Source organism: Ceratina calcarata, unplaced genomic scaffold (genome assembly GCF_001652005.2).
Source record: "Ceratina calcarata isolate Rehan_Ccalc_2016 unplaced genomic scaffold, ASM165200v1 scaffold92.2, whole genome shotgun sequence".
In the NCBI taxonomy this organism is placed as follows: Eukaryota; Metazoa; Arthropoda; class Insecta; order Hymenoptera; family Apidae; genus Ceratina; species Ceratina calcarata.
This window is the reverse complement of record NW_017180576.1, coordinates 272,594-289,815: the sequence shown is the minus strand read 5'-3', so window position 1 is coordinate 289,815 and position 17,222 is coordinate 272,594. Positions and strand designations below refer to the sequence as shown.

Here is a 17,222-nt window from a genome sequence, read left to right as displayed (position 1 = left end):
TCGCGTGACGATGATGTACAGATATAATTAGGTTCTCAGTACTGAGGTTCTGAGTCAGTGAGTATAATAAAAATTCGAAACACGTGTACGAATTTTATTTTTCCTTCTCACGGAACGTGCGGGGTGTGGTGTTCAACTCTCGCCGCTTGAGATTTGTAAAGAATACGCGAACCTCTGTTACTTTTATACGTTTTCTGTCTCTCGCTTGGAGAAGGGAGTTCGCGCGAGGAATAACATGTAACACCATAGCTTCTTCTCACACGACAAGTCTGACACTTCCAAGAAAACGTTCGAAGTCGTGACACGGTAAAAATCTTCTCGCTCGACCGCGAACAGAGCCGACTGGTCCTTCCTTTGGATTTTATCGACTCGTCACGCGTTATTAGACCAGCCCGTGATGCGCGATATCCCCGTTTCGTTGACCATCGCCCGACCGCTTTCTTAAGTTCACTTTGAGTTGCATGCATGCGTATATATGTTGTGGCGTAGGCGGAAACGCATGGACGGCTAGCAGCTCAGACTTCGATCAGTACCTTATTATCGACCTGGGTCAAGTAATGAACATCACAGCTGTGGCGACCCAGGGACGAGCAGTACACAATGAGTATGTTATGGAATATGGTATCAGTTACGGCACGAACGGCCTGGACTACGTGGCTTACAAAGAAGAAGGTGGTAACGTCAAGGTAAATCCAACTTGTTCGCCTCAGTCCGTGCTAACCGCGGTATCCATGATGCATCGGCGAGTTTGTCTCGCAAACCTGATCGCTGTGACTAATGAGTGCTACCTACTGATAACCGACTAACATAGGCACCGTGTTAATGGGAGCGTGCCGCTATTTTAGATAAGTACATATTGGCATGACGATAGAGGATGATTTATCGAAAGTCTCCTAAGTAGGTACCGCTTGCATGTAATCTTTCGCAAACGTACACACACACACACCTTTGGAATGCTTCTTTATCCGTAGAACCGCATAGACAGCGACTGAATTTCCTCGACGCATTTACATATTGTACACGCCCGACACCGTCACGAGTACATTTAGTTTATAAAACGATTCGATTCATCGAAACGAATGAGATCGGGTAATGATCGTTACTCGAACAAATGCTTTCTTCCTCATACCACTTACTCGCTTCGCTTCTACTCGTACTCTCTCACACGTGGACATGGGGCTGGGCTTTGCAGGAGATTCCACGTGGTCGCCAGAGCTTAGCAGTTACGATCAACACCTTACCGTGGAACTGGGGGAAAGACGCGAGATACGAAGCATTGCAACACGAGGCCGCGCTCATACTAACGAGTACGTGACAGAGTACATTGTCCAATACTCTGACGATGGCCAAGCCTGGGCCAGTTATGAAAGCCAGGATGGCGTGGATGAGGTATTAACTGAGATATCGATTCTAACGAACCGCGTACACTTTTATTGAATCATCTACGCAATTACTCTACAAATCACGTTTTTAATTCGATCGAGCACTGCGTTTCCTTGGTCTGGGTACAGTGGGAATTACAATTACATATGTTCTTATCTGTCTTCTCGTCCTCGTGCTCCTTTATACTTCTTTCACTCGGGGAACGAATATACGACGATCTTTAAATTTCGGCTTTCATGCTTCTGCACTTACAATTAACAATGCCGTTTACTAACATCATTTATATACGTAAAAGCATGCCACATAACTTGCGATTTGTTTATCTGTACATTAGAATTCTAAGCATCGATATAGCTGCAAACAAATGGAACGAACGTTTAACGGATAACTAATTGTACGCGGAGATCCTCCTACTGCCATGTCGCGTAAAATAATACTGTGTGCTTATTCGTTTGATCCTGGAAGATACTGATAATCATTCTCTTTTTGTTCATAGATGTTTAAGGGTAACATAGATGGTGATACCATAAAACTTAACAAATTCGAAGTACCAATTATCGCGCAATGGGTTCGAATAAATCCAACCCGGTGGCGAGACCGAATATCGTTAAGAATAGAATTGTACGGATGTAGTTACGGTACGGAATGCGCGTCCTCTTCTCGTATCGCGTTCTCGAAGAATGTCCATTACGTTTAAATGATTCGTTCGCAGTTTCCGACGTCCTCTCTTTCAACGGTTCCTCGCTCTTGCGATACGATTTGTTGAGAGAGCCGATAGAGACCGACAGGCATTTTATACGCTTCCGCTTCAAGACGAATAACGCCGACGGTATTATAATGTATTCCCGCGGAACTCAAGGGGATTACATAGCGTTACAGTTGAAGGACAATAGGATGGTATTAAATATAGATCTCGGATCCGGTATCATGACGAGCCTGTCGGTCGGTAGCCTTTTGGACGACAATATGTGGCACGATGTGCTTATATCGCGAAACAGAAAGAACATCTCGTTCTCCGTGGACAGGGTGTTGATCAAGGGAAGGATAAAGGGAGAGTTCTTCAGACTGGATTTAAACAGAGCGGTAAGTAGCGCGTCTCTCTTTCGCTACGTCCAAGCGACGCGAATTAATTGGAAACAAAATTGTTACCAGCTGTACATAGGAGGTGTGCCCAACAAGCAAGAGGGCTTAGTGGTCAATCAGAATTTTACGGGATGCATCGAGAACTTTTATCTGAATGCAACCGGTATCATACACGATTTGAAGGAGACCGAAATCACTGGGGATAACTTGAGATACTACAAAGTGAACACGCTGTACAGTTGTCCAGAACCGCCTATAATCCCCGTTACATTTTTGACCCACGGTTCCTATGCCAGGCTGAAGGGTTACGAGGGAATACCTTCCATGAACGTTTCCCTCACTTTTCGAACGTACGAGGAAAAGGGAATCATATTGTACCATCAGTTCACTTCCCCGGGTCACGTGAAGGTTCGTAACACCTGTCTCCTGATACGACGATTCGTCCGTTCCCCGCGTCAGAAACGGTATCTCTAATCTGTAACGCTCTCGCAGCTATTTTTGGAGGATGGAAAATTGAAGGTCGATATTCAAACGAAAGCCAACCCTCAAGTGACCCTGGACAATTTCGACGAGAAGTTCAACGACGGCAAATGGCACCGAGTCATTTTAACGATCTCTAAGAACAGCCTGGTACTGAATGTCGACGGGACTCCGATGAGGACCAAGCGCATGTTAGATATGATAACCGGACCTGTTTACATGGTCGGTGGAATGACGGGAGTGGAGAGCAACCGCGGTTTCGTCGGTTGCATGCGTATGATCAGCATAGATGGTAATTACAAACTGCCCACCGACTGGAAGGAAGAGGATTACTGTTGCAAGAACGAGATCGTGTTCGACGCGTGTCAGATGATGGACCGTTGCAACCCGAACCCGTGCAAACACAACGGTTTGTGCCGTCAAAATTCTGAGGAATTCTTCTGCGATTGTGCCAATATGGGATACACGGGAGCAGTGTGCCACACCTCCCTGAATCCCCTCTCTTGCGAGGCGTATAAAAATATAAATTCGGTGAATCAGCGAGCGGACATCAAGATAGATGTCGACGGGAGCGGGCCCCTGAAACCGTTCCCGGTGGTATGCGAATTCTACACGGACGGACGTGTTAGAACGATCTTGCGACACAACAACGACCGCATGACACCCGTCGACGGCTTCCAAGAACCGGGTAGCTTCATACAAGACATCATCTACGACGCGGACATGGATCAAATCGAGGCTCTCCTCAATCGATCCACGAGTTGCAGGCAGAGGATCAGTTACGAATGCGTGCACTCGAAATTGTTCAATTCCCCAGGTAATTGATCGTTCCGTAGGCAGGAGACCCGTGTGCGATTCGTTCTTCGTGTTTCGAACAGAATCTTTCCGATTGCAGTGCCACAAGCGGAGTACTTCCGCCCGAACTCGTGGTGGGTCAGCAGAAGCAATCAGAAAATGGATTATTGGGGCGGTGCGTTGCCTGGTTCGCGTAAATGCGAATGCGGTATATTGGGAAATTGCGCGGATCCGACCAAATGGTGCAACTGCGATTCCGATTTGGACGGTCCCCTCGAAGATAGCGGCGACATCACCGAAAAGGAATATCTCCCGGTGAAACAATTACGGTTCGGCGACACTGGCACACCCGTCGACGACAAGATGGGCCACTATACCCTCGGACCTCTCATCTGCGAAGGGGACGGTGAGTTTGAACCGCTACTCTCCAGCTTACGCGTGTCAACCGACCGATTTAATTTATTTGAAATTGTTTGTAAGGTTCTGATTTACCTTGGTTGACCACCAAGGTAAGATCAGGTAAGACACAACGTAGACGTTTGCCGTAGTCAGATCAGTAAGATTCATTTGAAAACTTGTAAAATCGTATTGTATACATGTTGGAAAGCACATTAGCTATTATAACGTAACGTAACGTAACGTAATGTAATCTTCCTTGTACTTACACTCGAAGATTCGTAGCCACCCTCGTATCGAAGCGCATCGTTCGATCCTGCGCGATGATAAGACAGATCTCGTTTTATTTTATTGTAGATTTGTTCAAGAACGTAGTGACGTTCCGCATCGTTGATGCCACCATCAACCTACCAACCTTTGATATCGGTCACAGCGGCGATATCTATTTTGAATTCAAAACGACCGTCGAGAACGCTGTAATAATTCACAGCAAAGGGCCGACGGATTACATAAAGATCTCGATAAACAGCGGGAATCAGATTCAGTTTCAGTACTTGGCAGGCAGCGGTCCGCTGACCGTCAGCGTGCAAACCTCCTACAGATTGGCCGACGACCGATGGCATTCGTTGTCCGTCGAGAGAAATCGAAAAGAAGCTCGAATCGTGGTCGATGGAGCGTTGAAGAACGAAGTAAGAGAACCACCGGGACCGGTACGAGCGCTTCACTTGACGTCGGAGCTCGTGGTCGGTGCCACGACCGACTACAGAGACGGTTACGTGGGATGTATCAGGGCACTTCTCTTGAACGGCCAACTGCAAGACTTGAGGGGTTACGCTCGCCGGGGCCTCTACGGTATCTCCGAGGGCTGCGTGGGTAAATGCGAGAGCAATCCGTGTCTCAACAACGGCACGTGTCACGAAAGATACGATGGGTATTCTTGCGACTGTCGCTGGACCGCGTTCAAGGGTCCCATTTGCGCGGACGGTACGCTACGTCCATTCACTTAAGCTCTACTCGTTCGTTTATCATCTGATGTTTCAACTCGTCCAATTTCGTTACAGAGATCGGTGTAAATATGCGTCCAAGTTCCATGGTGAAGTACGACTTCATGGGCAGCTGGCGTTCGACGATCTCGGAGAAGATCCGAGTCGGTTTTACAACGACGAATCCTAAAGGGTTTTTGCTCGGTCTATTTTCAAACATATCCGGGGAGTACATGACCATCATGGTGTCGAACAGCGGTTACTTGCGCGTCGTTTTCGATTTCGGTTTCGAACGGCAGGAAGTAATATTCCCGAACAAACATTTCGGTTTGGGACAGTATCACGACGTCAGGGTGGGCAGAAAGAATTCAGGAGCTACCCTCGTGTTACAAGTCGACAATTACGAACCGAAAGAATTCCATTTCAACATAAAAACGTCTGCCGATGCGCAGTTCAACAATATTCAATACATGTACATCGGGAAGAACGAATCCATGACGGAAGGGTTTGCCGGTTGTGTATCCAGAGTAGAGTTCGACGATATCTACCCTTTGAAATTACTGTTTCAAGAGGACGGTCCGGGAAACGTACGTACCGTCGGCACTCCCCTCACGGAAGACTTTTGCGGGGTGGAACCGATCACGCATCCTCCCAATATAATAGAGACTCGTCCACCTCCGCAAGTGGACGAGGACAAACTTCGCGCTGCTTACAACGAAACCGACACCGCGATTCTGGGAAGCGTGTTGGCTGTAATCATCATAGCTCTAGTGATAATGGCGGTACTCATCGGGAGATACATGTCGAGACACAAAGGCGAATACTTGACGCAGGAGGACAAGGGTGCTGAGATAGCGTTGGACCCGGACTCGGCGGTGGTCAACTCCGCCACTGGCCATCAAGTACAAAAGAAGAAAGAATGGTTTATTTAAGTACGAAAAGCTAGTAGTAATATTACGCTGTAACGAATTTAAGGTACGTACAGGTGGAACGTACTACGTATATCCTTGTAAGTGCACTTTGAAGTGTCGTAAACGAAAGATTTAACCTAGGACGAAACTCCATGCTATTGCTTCGGTTACCGTGATGATCGTATAAAACGATCAGGCGGGGAATGACTCGACTAATTAACGCGAACCGAACCTACGGGATCTCTTTAATAACTAAAACGGTACGAAGATCATTGAAATGTTTGATTAAGCGATTAGACACCGAATAACGATAGACACTTTACGTTCCGTTTATTTTCGTCATGGTACAGTACGTTATTATCGGAAAGAATGAGACGAAGGAGTGTAATGTAAGTCGACGAGAATTAATATCTGTAGAGATTATTCGTTTAACTGGTTCATTCTTCTTATTATTAGGTTTACTTTGAAATTCCTTTCGAATACATATTGTCAGCGTGTATCGTCGTATCGCTAGTGATAAGAAGTAGTAACGAGAGCTCGAATTTAATCTAACTGCAGACTGTTATTAATTTAGATTATCATAAGTGCATAAGTATTTATTATGTACTTTATGTAATTTAAATCGAGCACCGCGGCAGGATGGCACTATGCTAGATATTGCTAGATATTCACTTTACGTTTAGTGTCTTAGAGATGAGAACAGTCGAATCGTCACTTTTCCTTTATTTCGTTGTATCAGTACATCTTTATTGTTAAATATTTTTTTTTTTTAACAATCAATTGGCAACGGTACTTTTCTACTCACTCAAGAAAAATTCTTCGCACGTACAAAAGACTCGAAAGTATTCTGTTCGTGTTATAAATACTTTGTACTTTCTTTTCCGCGGAAAGAGCGTGTTCTCAGTATTATTCGTAATGCTTACCGTCCAAAGCGCATTTTAATTTTTTTCTATTTATTTTGTTTACATTTGTTTAATATGTATTACAGATGTTTTATTTCTTTTCGCGAACTATAATCCGAATTCTCTGCTGTACTTTAACTTTAATCAGTAGTACCAATTTTAATATTCGTATACTATACGCGTATCGATAAGAGTGTACTGTACATATAATCATTTTTATACAAAGAAAAATGTTCTACTATAATAATATTGCCAGTGTATATTTTATATATTGTGTTCGGCGGAACGCATGTGCTGCCCAATAAAAATAAGAAGATCGTGATTAACAATGAGCCGTCGTAACGCAGCAAACCGATCGAACGACAAAGACTTTGCATTCTCGACACGATTAGAAATTAAAAGTAAAAAGGATCAGGGGTTCGTAGAAAATTTCAATTTTATTTTCGCATAATATATGTGAGGTATTCCAACTTCGTTCGAATGAGGAACATCGATTGTACGCAACGATAAAAACAGTTTATAATTCGTATTGTAAAAATGTAAAAGTCTGAGAGAAACATAAGAGAAGAAAGTAGGGAATAATAGAGTTACCGTCTCAACGAACGAATTTTATACGCGAACAAACAATTAAGTCTGTAATGAGTAAAGGTCGAAGTTGCACTGATGGTTTTTAAGTACGTTTTCTCGGTACGAAACGTACCATCTCTTTTTCTACGACGCGCGTGTCAAACAAATTGTCTGACAAGTGGTACGGGACATGACGTACAACACGTACATTTGGGCGTGTATGTCGAAACTTTTTCTAAAATAAAAAACCTCTCGCCATCCTATCACATATATGTACATTACACGAATATGATATTTTATCATTAAAAATATTTTTCATGTCTAATGCGATTTAGTAAAATATTTACTCGGTGCCAGACGTGGTACTACCACTCATACTAGTCTGGCCCATTTGCTTTTTTACAGAATCAGTAGGATATTCGTTATCTGTTGAAAATCGTAGAAACCAGATGAGTAATAGCGGACGGTCGACAATCGTAATTAATTACCTGAATCATTGATTACCTGAATCGTCATCACTGATCACCGGAGGTGAGAGCCTGCAGCCTTTAGCTAAATAGTGCTTTAATTTTCCAACGCTGGCTAAAATTAGTCCTAAGAACGGAGGCGAAGGTTTCAAGGGCCTAGACAAATATTCCGGGTGGAATTGCGTGGCGACATAGTAGCAATGCCCTTCCAGTTCCGCGATCTCCATACGTATGTTTTCTTCGTCGTGACCTAGTAAAAATCCAAGACCAACCGTTTCGATCCTCGATTCCCGTTTCAGACTACGGCCCATATAACGTTGACTCACCAACGAATTTCATTCCTGCCTCTTCTAACACTTTGATGTACTTCGGATTGATTTCGTAGCGATGTCTATGCCTCTCCTCTATGGATTCCTTATTACCGTACAATTGTTCTGTACGCATAGAACGGGTAATTTTAGAGCAGTTGACAAGAGGAAACTGTACGAACTTTGTTATAGGCGAATCTTTACTAACTTATGATAGAATTCTTTTCTGCAAACCACGTGTGCCTTTTTCCAAGCCTCATCGTTCCACCCATTTGCCCCGGATTGTACTCGGGCATATCGATAACGATAGGATGGTCGGTCTCGGGCTCGATTTCCGTGCTGTTCGCAGTCTCCATACCTAAGACGTTCCTCGCGAACTCGATCACCGCTACTTGCAGTCCCAAGCAGATCCCGAGATACGGCTTGTCGTTCATTCTACACCATTTGCATGCTTCCATTTTTCCCAGAGTCCCTCTTTTACCGAATCCACCCGGTACTATGACACCGCTAAATGAATCGCGACGTACGTGAAATGAACGATCGTTCGAAAATGGTCAGACGGACAGGGAAGCGACTTACTGGCTCTTACAAAGCTGCTGCCAAGCTTCGTAATACTGTACAGGATCTGTTATTTTCGTATTTGGTTCTAAATTGTTTGCTTCTATATACTGAAATCATGTTCATTCACCTTAGTAACGTGGATCGCAGTGAATACGCGAAAGAGTAGAAGCTCGATACTCAACTGTTAAATTAAGTTTGTATCCAACTTGAATGGAAGCGTGTTGCAGCGCTTTCTTAACCGACGCGTAAGAATCCTCTAACTTGGTGTATTTTCCAACGAGCGCGATGTTCACGTCTTTACGAAGATGATCGATACGATCCGCCAAGTCCCTCCACTTTCGCATAAAATATCTGGGACGTGGCATCCCAATGTTTAATTGCAACCTATCGTTTAGAAACTCGATCACACCCTGAGACTCCAGTAACAGAGGGACGCGATATATGGACGACAGATCGTGTATGGTTATCACCTGAGAACAAGGAAAATCCCATTGAATTGTTCTTCGTAACAAATCTTACGGAACGTTCGATGGACAAGTCCTTAAATAATTTTACTTGTTCAGGCGCTACGTGACAGAAGTTGGAAATTTTCTCTTTTACTGAATCGCCTATCGGGTTCTCGGATCTACAGACTATGAGATCAGGAGATAAACCTAGTCCGCGCAATTCCCTCACGCTGGCTTGAGTCGGTTTCGTTTTCGGTTCCCCCGTGGACCTCGGCTGAAAAAAAATTACGAAGTTTTACAACGACTGTTATGTAATCCCAACCGATGAGAATAAGTAGTCTTGACACTTGGCATCGGTTCAAAGTCAATGTCTAGAGCGAGACAGGATGGTCGAGAAAATAAAAATAGTTTCGTACTTGCGGCACTAATGACACGTGTGCACAACAGAAGTTTTCTTTTTTCACTCTGAACTGAAACTGTCTAAATGCTTCTACGAAAGGCATTCCCTCTATATCCCCTATAGTTCCACCCAATTCGACTATGCAAACCTGTAATTAAAAATACACCGATCAATTTATGATCGTTCATTCTATCCCTTACTCCCTTTAAGTGATTTGTGTACGAATTACGTCTGGTTTATCACCATCCTCTGTCACTGACTGGTTCGCAACTCTTTCGACCCATTCTTGAACCGCATCGGTTACATGTGGTACCACTGTGAATAAACAACGATCAGCCACACTTATATCGTATTTTAGACCAGACCATTTACCTTGAACAGTTTTCCCCAAGTAATCGCCACGTCTCTCCTTCGAGATCACATGCTGATAAATCTTTCCTGTCGTGATATTATTATCTCTGTGCAATGTAATATCTAAGAAACGTTCGTAATTTCCTAAATCGAGATCGACTTCTCCACCATCGTCCAAAACGTATACTTCTCCTGAAACATAAAAAGTGTTAACAAATAATTAAACGAGACATTAGATGCATCATTATTCGGATTCGGAAAGAAAAGATTCGAGTGCAAAACGGCACAGGTCATTTACTTCTACAGCAACGGTTATAGATAACTCAAACTTGCCTTCGGGAAGCTACCGCGTCCCTTGATAAAAAAGACATCGCGCTTCTGATCGAGGCGGCGGCGGCATCCCGAACACAAGCCGGTTACCGCGTGCAGGGTAGACGACGAATTCTGACGTTTCTTTCGTATTACAATTAAAAGTTATCGCGGAAACATGACACGTGATTAGCGATTACAAAATTGCGCGGTAGAAAACGTGCGAAATGGTTTCTGACATCACATGCTCGTACGACAGAAATTTTATGGATTGAAATTTTTCGTTGAATGAAATTGTAATCGGTTTTAAGTGTCGTACCGTGTTCGTAAGGCGAAAAGGTGCCAGCGTCGATATTTATGTAAGGATCTATCTTAATAGACGTCACATGAATACCGCAATGTTTAAGTATAGTTCCGAAAGAACTTGCTATGACACCCTTGCCGACTCCACTAATCACACCCCCTGTTACTAAAATGTATTTCATATTTTACGGACGATCCGTGCTATGAAAAATGTGTACAAGCACGCCCGTTATTCACAGTTCCTCAATTTTATTTCACGTTTATTCGAGCCCTTTTAAAAACACGTGCTCTCTTCTTGAATACGCGGACGCGGACTAACTAAATCGTGACAACAATACCGAGATAGACGTGCTGCTTAGGCTTGAACTGTTTAAACCGGAAGTGTCCCAGTGACGGCGGTCGACCAATCCGCATCTCTGCAGCGCTTTTTGTCCGATTCCTTACATTGTGAGATCCCTAGTGCTAGTCTACTATCTATATACATTTAGTAGTTAGTGCCGGAATCGATTTTCGTACAGGAAGAGAAAAGTAATTTCTTATTGTCGTTTCTCCCAAGAACAGAAAACATGGCAGAGGTAGGTTTTGCAGATGTTTTAAAAGTATCCAATAAATCCTATCCATCCGGAATGTAAAAATGAACGCGAATACGTTACAGCGAGTTGTACATTCCTGCTTTAACAGAACAATATGATATTCACCTGCAAAGAACGAACGTACCACGATATAACCTTTGAATGATTTTCAGGCAGAGGAAACTCAGAAGAAGAAGAGGACTTTTCGAAAGTTTACCTTTCGAGGAGTTGATCTCGATCAACTCCTTGATATGCCAAAGTGAGTTCGGCTCCCCTTGTTTTAAAAACCGTGTCGAATTATAGTAACCGATCGGCATGATTCGTTTTTCAGTGAGCAGCTCATGGTTTTGATGCATGCTCGCGCTCGAAGGCGTTTTTCTCATGGCTTGAAGCGGAAGTCGATGGCGTTGGTGAAGAAATTAAGGAAAGCCAAAAAGGAAACACCACCAAATGAAAAACCAGAAATTGTCAAGACGCATTTGCGTAACATGATTATAGTACCTGAAATGGTCGGTTCCATTGTAGGTGTCTATAATGGAAAAACATTCAATCAGGTCGAAATCAAACCTGAAATGATCGGTCATTACTTGGGAGAGTTCTCTGTCACTTACAAACCTGTGAAGCATGGTAGGCCAGGTATTGGCGCTACTCATTCCTCAAGATTTATACCATTAAAGTAATTTGTATGTTTTGTGTGAATAAAATATGTAAAAACTAATGCAAGCCTTGTAATAATTAATCCACTGTACCACGGTGCTGTCGTTATAAAGCATTTCATGTATTTCATGCTCCATGCAATGACTTAGGAAGATTCTTGCTCAGAAGAAGAAAACAATTTTTAGATCACGCGCATTTTTCTGTTGTACGTTTCACAGAAGGAAACTTGTCGTATGGTATAAAATTATGACTGTTGTCTTGCATCGCGTTTGATCGCGCGTTACGGTTCACGTGCATTCGCGCGGGTCGTTGCCGGCTGTGCGCGCTGCGTGTCATCGTAAACGTGAAATTATCAATCCCAGACGATGGGGAAACAATTGACGGACCAAATACTGGATTATTTGGAAGAGCACGGCAAAGTGAATTCCCTTCGATTGTCCGAAATTTTTCAAGAGAATCATCAAAAAGTGATTGGTGCTATCAAAAGTCTGGAAGCAGTGGGCGATGTAAGTTGACGCATGGAGGATCATCTAGAAACGCTTGTTTTCCTATTATCAGCAACGTTCGATTAAAGACGATTATCTTTCTGAGAATGTACGAAACTCAGTAGTATTTCGTAAATTCTACAGTTTCCTACGTATCGAACTACGAGTAACACGAAATTCGTCATAACCATAACTCTCCCGTGCCCGTCGGTCGAGTTCGTTCTTCGAGAGTATGGTTCGAATTATTCGTTGACAACACTACGATCTTACGCGATTTATGTTACAGCTGATCGCTACTGAACAAATTACTGACAAGAAGTGGGAATTAACGTCGGAAGGCCAGCACGTATTGAGTCATGGTAGCCACGAAGCAGCAGTTTACAATGCTGTCCCAGAAACTGGTGTACCTCAGCCTGAAATCATGCAGTCGGTTCCATATGCGAAAATCGGATTTTCCAAGGCACTGCAGGCCGGTTGGATAGCAATCGATAAGAGCTCTGGTACACCTATAGTGAGGAAGAAAGTTGGTTCTATAACGGATGTTACGCAGAACGATTTAAAAAGCCTTGGACACTTGTCTGACCGCCTTAGAAATGATTACAAGAAAAGAAAATTGATACAAGAAATGTACTGGCTATTTACTTATCTAATCTAACGAGAAACTAGTATTTCAGTGTATATAAGAATCTTTTTATTAACGCATACAGAGTCGTTAAATACGTACAGCTGGACAGGGGTCCGAGTTTTACGACGAAACTCGAAAAGCAGGAGACAGAATTGACCGCGGATTTATTAGTGAACGGGGCATGGAAAGATAAAAAGTTTAAGCCGTATAACTTTGCAGCTCGCGGTGCCACTCTTGAAGTGGGTCACTTGCATCCGCTGCTAAAAGTTAGAACCGAATTTCGGAAGATCTTTCTTGAAATGGGGTACGTATGGAAAACGGTCTCGTTAAACGGTGACATTTCAATGGCTCTGTTTCATTTTTAGATTCACCGAGATGCCGACGAACAATTTCGTAGAGAGTTCTTTCTGGAATTTCGATGCGTTGTTTCAACCTCAGCAGCATCCAGCAAGAGACGCGCACGATACTTTTTTCATATCTGGTTTGTATCTTGAACCGGTCAGATCGATATCGTTCGACGAATTAACACGTCATTCCGGCTTTTAGATCCGGCTAGAAGCACGAACTTTCCAATGGACTACCTGGAGAAGGTGAAAAAGGTTCATAGCGTCGGAGCGTATGGATCGTTGGGCTATCGTTATGAATGGAGGATCGAAGAGGCGCAGAAGAACATTCTTCGCACTCATACGACCGCTGTCAGCGCGCGAATGCTTTACGAACTTATGCAACAAGTAACTTGAATGAAACGCGTATGCCTTACAAGAGCCTCGAGAGCATTAAATACATTGCGTGGATATTTTAGGGTGAATTCAAGCCCGTGAAATACTTTAGTATCGACCGAGTGTTTCGCAATGAGACTTTGGATGCCACGCATCTAGCCGAATTTCACCAAATCGAAGGTGTAGTCGCTGACTACGATCTGACGTTGGGCGACTTGATAGGAATTTTATACGAGTTCTTCAAGAAGCTTGGTATAACGAAGCTTCGGTTCAAGCCCGCGTACAATCCGTACACCGAGCCGAGTATGGAGATCTTTTGTTACCACGAGGGGTTGAAGAAGTGGATAGAAATAGGTAACAGCGGAATGTTTCGGCCGGAAATGTTGTTGCCGATGGGATTACCGGAAAACGTGAACGTGATAGCTTGGGGATTGTCTTTGGAAAGGTAAACCGGCGAATAACGTTTAGATCGGCACGTTTGATATGTTTCGATACATTGTTCACAGGCCAACCATGATCAAATATGGACTGAACAATATACGAGATTTGGTTGGACCACGAGTGGATCTGGAAATGGTCTATAATAATCCTATTTGTCGCTTAAACAAGTAAATATCTTTCTTACCAATGATATAAACTATTTTGTCAACCGAATAAATAAGACAAGCTAGGTGTACTCCTAACAGGACGAGTCCTAATTCTCCTCGTAAAAAGGAGCTCGCAAGAGAAAAACGTGAATCGGACGAACGCGAAAATAAATTTTGTACGGTCAAACGCACCGGGCAAGTGGAGAAGCAAAAGTTGATCGTGTTTTGCGATCCAAAACATCCGGTGAAATTTATAGAACAGTTCGTACGTCACGTAAAGCCGTACGTCAATATTCACGTGACGTCTCATGTTCATTGCAACGTGCGATATTTTCCCCGGGGCATGTCGAATTTTTGCGCGGAGTATCGGGACCTAGATCAAAATGCTGACATACGGTTAACGATAATTTGGAAGGAAATCGGTATCGATCCTATAATGCAGTTGCCAGGGATGCACGAAATAATGGGCGAGGTGAATATAGCACGATATCTGAATCGTTTAATCGAACATTGTTATCCGCACCTGTTGCGTTACGAGAGCAAGGGCGCGTTGTACGCGAACGAAATCGACAATTATCTGGAAATGCTGCACAGTTTTTTGCACGATAACACGTGCCAAGGTATACATAAAAAATCACGTTACGCGATGGGCGAGGATATCTCCATCGTTGACATCTTACTGGAATCCTTGGAGAAATGTAAGTCACGGAACGAACGCGACGACTGAATTTTAACATTTAATTTCGATTAAATTAAACCTCCTGAATCATAGACAATTTTTTTATTGCTTCCATCTTTACTTTCTTACGAATCCTGCGTTATGAAGAACATGGTATACCTTCTCCCGTGGAATCTTATCCGTCTCGCGATCGATTACCTGCAATAAAAATGATCAATCTGATGAGACGAGGATCGCTTTTCCGATCGTGCTCGCGTGTTACGATACACTAGAAAGCGCACAGGATGTAGTACAAGGTACGAGTTTACAAGGAAACGCGATACCAGGTAAAATCGGTAGAAGAGAGAGAGAAAGAGAGAGAGAGAGAGAGAGTCGCGAAGGTTGCACTCTCGGATTTCAGAATAAAATCTGCAAACTGCGCGCGTTCAGCGTATCGGGTACAGATATTTTATCCCTTCGATTCGAACGGTACGACGGATCTTTACCTGCATTTCCTTATTGAAAAACCATGATTCTTCCGCGAGCCTGGCAGCTATCCGTGGATCCTTGTAAAAGTTATTTCGCAGTTCGTTCGGTAGCGTATCCTCGATTGCCGAGTTGAGTACGTTCGCCGGATGTGGATAGACGAATCCCGATGGCACGTAATACTGTGGCATAGCCGCGCATATTCCCACCGTGAGGATGAGTACGATTACCGCGTTCATAACTGGAGACTCTACGATCCTGTACAGACAATAAATTTCGTTTGTCGTTTGAAAAATCGGAATTCTCGACAGAGGAGTCATATCCTCATGCGTACGCGCAGTGAAACCCTGGCGGATGCTTCTACATACGTACGCATACATACGTACACTTCGTATCGAATACACTATCGAAATTTCAAAATAGTTCTCCCGATGCTCCAAGTACACGGGGCTGTACCACCGATTCTTAGCACGAGAACTCTCTAGCTGAAACGTTGTCCACCGAATCGCTGAGAATTTGCATCCTCTACTTTCATCCGCTCTATCGTGGTGCTCGATTTTCCGTGGACCGCGTTTACCCGCACTCGCCTATCGATCTACCTATCGATCTAGTTATATCACTCGCGTGTATCTCTAACTGAATTCGAGATCGAGTACAGTCTCACTTATATAGTGACCACCGCGCGCGGTATCTACGACGTGCGCGAGCTAAGGTTACCGTCGACGGGTTTCCTTGGTCGTTATTCGCCTTCTGGCCACTACTTTTATCGGGTTTTAAGTCCCGTGCGAGGTTACTCCTTTCCGAGCGTTTCAAGGGTGTCGATCCCTTCGCGCGATCGCGACTCGCCGCCGGTCGTCCGCGACCTTCCCGCAAGAATTCACGGTTGAACGGATACGAATTCGTTGAAAGTAAAGTTACAATTTTGATCGTTCATGATCGTTCAACCGCTACAGATCACGTACGCGATATTTCGGAACTGTTTCAACGGTTTTCACTTCGTTTCGGAGAATAATTCAATACGCGCCGCGCCCGCCTGATTCTGATTCGTCGGTTTACGCGCGATGAATTGACGTGAACAACGTGAGATTCGATCAGTGTTCGTACGTGTATCGAAAGATCAATTTAAATTTCACTCGTTCTCCGAACGAAACTCGACCGTATCATGCTTACTTGAACGACTCTCGACTATGGATCGCGAACTGTTCGATACATTTTAATAAAACGCTTGGCTATTCGTCGAGAGTTCGTTCAACTGTTACGTGTAACCAGTTGCCGAGCGTCAATCGCCCACGCAAGTTCCTACGATCTTTTTAGTGCGTTACATATGCGTGTCTGCTTATGTGTGCATAACATATGTCTCTTATTCGAATCCGGGTTAAAATACCGGTGAGTCGCGTTATTACACGCAGCGTTCCTAAGCCTTTTATACGGTGACCATGTAGCATTTACCTTCACTTTCTTCGATCGTGTCCATGCATCCTCGTCGATCGATCCTACAGAATTTCATTGTACATACTTCCTTACCACATTCACGGATGAAAAAACAATAATTTTGATCGTTTTAATTCGAATGATTATGGTTCATTGATTCGATGATGGACTTTTTCATCGAAAGTACGAAGGGAATTGGACACACGCTCGACGATATGTGGGTCAATGTTACGTCCATATACGTATGATATCCGCGAGAAGTGGTTACCCTTGTCAGTTCGTCCGCTACAGGAAGCTGTCGATTCGCATCGTTCCGAATAACATATTATTCGACAAAAGAGACGATTTCGTCAGCGA

At 43.8% G+C, this 17,222-nt stretch overlaps 5 protein-coding genes across 15 annotated transcripts in view; 3 read left to right on the top strand and 2 right to left on the bottom strand.

Annotated features, from left to right (window-relative positions):
- The window catches only part of Nrx-IV (neurexin-4), an 18,905-nt gene extending 11,142 nt beyond the window's left edge, over positions 1-7,763 (top strand). For 3 of the 7 annotated variants that reach the window (XM_026818988.1, XM_026818986.1, XM_026818989.1), the window contains exons 4-12: positions 1,193-1,389; positions 1,880-2,021; positions 2,096-2,466; positions 2,536-2,874; positions 2,959-3,763; positions 3,842-4,147; positions 4,222-4,260; positions 4,495-5,121; positions 5,199-7,763. In XM_026818988.1, coding sequence (XP_026674789.1) covers positions 1,193-1,389; positions 1,880-2,021; positions 2,096-2,466; positions 2,536-2,874; positions 2,959-3,763; positions 3,842-4,147; positions 4,222-4,260; positions 4,495-5,121; positions 5,199-6,052 — 3,680 coding nt within the window. In that variant the 3' untranslated portion in view covers positions 6,053-7,763. Of the gene's footprint in view, positions 1-489; positions 687-1,192; positions 1,390-1,879; positions 2,022-2,095; positions 2,467-2,535; positions 2,875-2,958; positions 3,764-3,841; positions 4,148-4,221; positions 4,261-4,494; positions 5,122-5,198 lie in introns of all 7 variants that reach the window. The other 4 variants (XM_026818987.1, XM_018035566.2, XM_026818990.1 and 1 more) reach the window with 4 other exon arrangements.
- Ctps (CTP synthase) lies at positions 7,352-10,983 on the bottom strand. Of its 2 annotated transcripts, XM_018035577.2 has the most exons (11): positions 10,662-10,979; positions 10,055-10,225; positions 9,912-9,997; positions 9,699-9,830; positions 9,392-9,556; positions 9,019-9,306; positions 8,855-8,943; positions 8,484-8,782; positions 8,294-8,401; positions 8,005-8,217; positions 7,352-7,926 (listed from the first exon to the last, which is right to left on the bottom strand). In XM_018035577.2, exons 1-11 carry the CDS (start codon positions 10,825-10,827, stop codon positions 7,844-7,846), a joined length of 1,800 nt encoding a protein of 599 aa, XP_017891066.1. In that variant the 5' UTR covers positions 10,828-10,979; the 3' UTR covers positions 7,352-7,843. The 2 variants fall into 2 exon arrangements, with proteins under 2 accessions (XP_017891066.1, XP_026674804.1); XM_026819003.1 differs by having other exon boundaries at positions 9,912-10,225; positions 10,662-10,983.
- A 129-nt stretch (positions 10,984-11,112) lies between these two features.
- On the top strand, positions 11,113-11,935 carry RpS15 (ribosomal protein S15). Its single transcript, XM_018035558.2, has 3 exons — positions 11,113-11,220; positions 11,391-11,476; positions 11,549-11,935. The coding sequence occupies exons 1-3, from the start codon at positions 11,212-11,214 to the stop codon at positions 11,895-11,897; spliced, it is 444 nt and encodes a 147-aa protein (XP_017891047.1). The 5' UTR covers positions 11,113-11,211; the 3' UTR covers positions 11,898-11,935.
- A 304-nt stretch (positions 11,936-12,239) lies between these two features.
- On the top strand, positions 12,240-15,061 carry alpha-PheRS (phenylalanine--tRNA ligase alpha subunit). 3 transcript variants are annotated; one of them, XM_018035545.1, is made up of 8 exons: positions 12,240-12,380; positions 12,646-12,986; positions 13,067-13,288; positions 13,350-13,465; positions 13,531-13,715; positions 13,787-14,148; positions 14,210-14,311; positions 14,390-15,061. In XM_018035545.1, exons 1-8 carry the CDS (start codon positions 12,240-12,242, stop codon positions 15,015-15,017), a joined length of 2,097 nt encoding a protein of 698 aa, XP_017891034.1. In that variant the 3' UTR covers positions 15,018-15,061. The 3 variants fall into 3 exon arrangements, with proteins under 3 accessions (XP_017891034.1, XP_026674800.1, XP_026674801.1); XM_026818999.1 differs by having other exon boundaries at positions 14,375-15,061; XM_026819000.1 differs by lacking the exon at positions 12,240-12,380 and adding an exon at positions 12,388-12,468 and having other exon boundaries at positions 14,375-15,061.
- LOC108631556 (uncharacterized) lies at positions 15,015-16,732 on the bottom strand. 2 transcript variants are annotated; one of them, XM_026819014.1, is made up of 3 exons: positions 15,807-16,732; positions 15,455-15,692; positions 15,015-15,167 (listed from the first exon to the last, which is right to left on the bottom strand). In XM_026819014.1, the coding sequence occupies exons 1-3, from the start codon at positions 15,812-15,814 to the stop codon at positions 15,087-15,089; spliced, it is 327 nt and encodes a 108-aa protein (XP_026674815.1). In that variant the 5' UTR covers positions 15,815-16,732; the 3' UTR covers positions 15,015-15,086. The 2 variants fall into 2 exon arrangements, with proteins under 2 accessions (XP_026674815.1, XP_017891036.1); XM_018035547.2 differs by having other exon boundaries at positions 15,821-16,702.
- Positions 16,733-17,222: the final 490 nt, after the last annotated feature.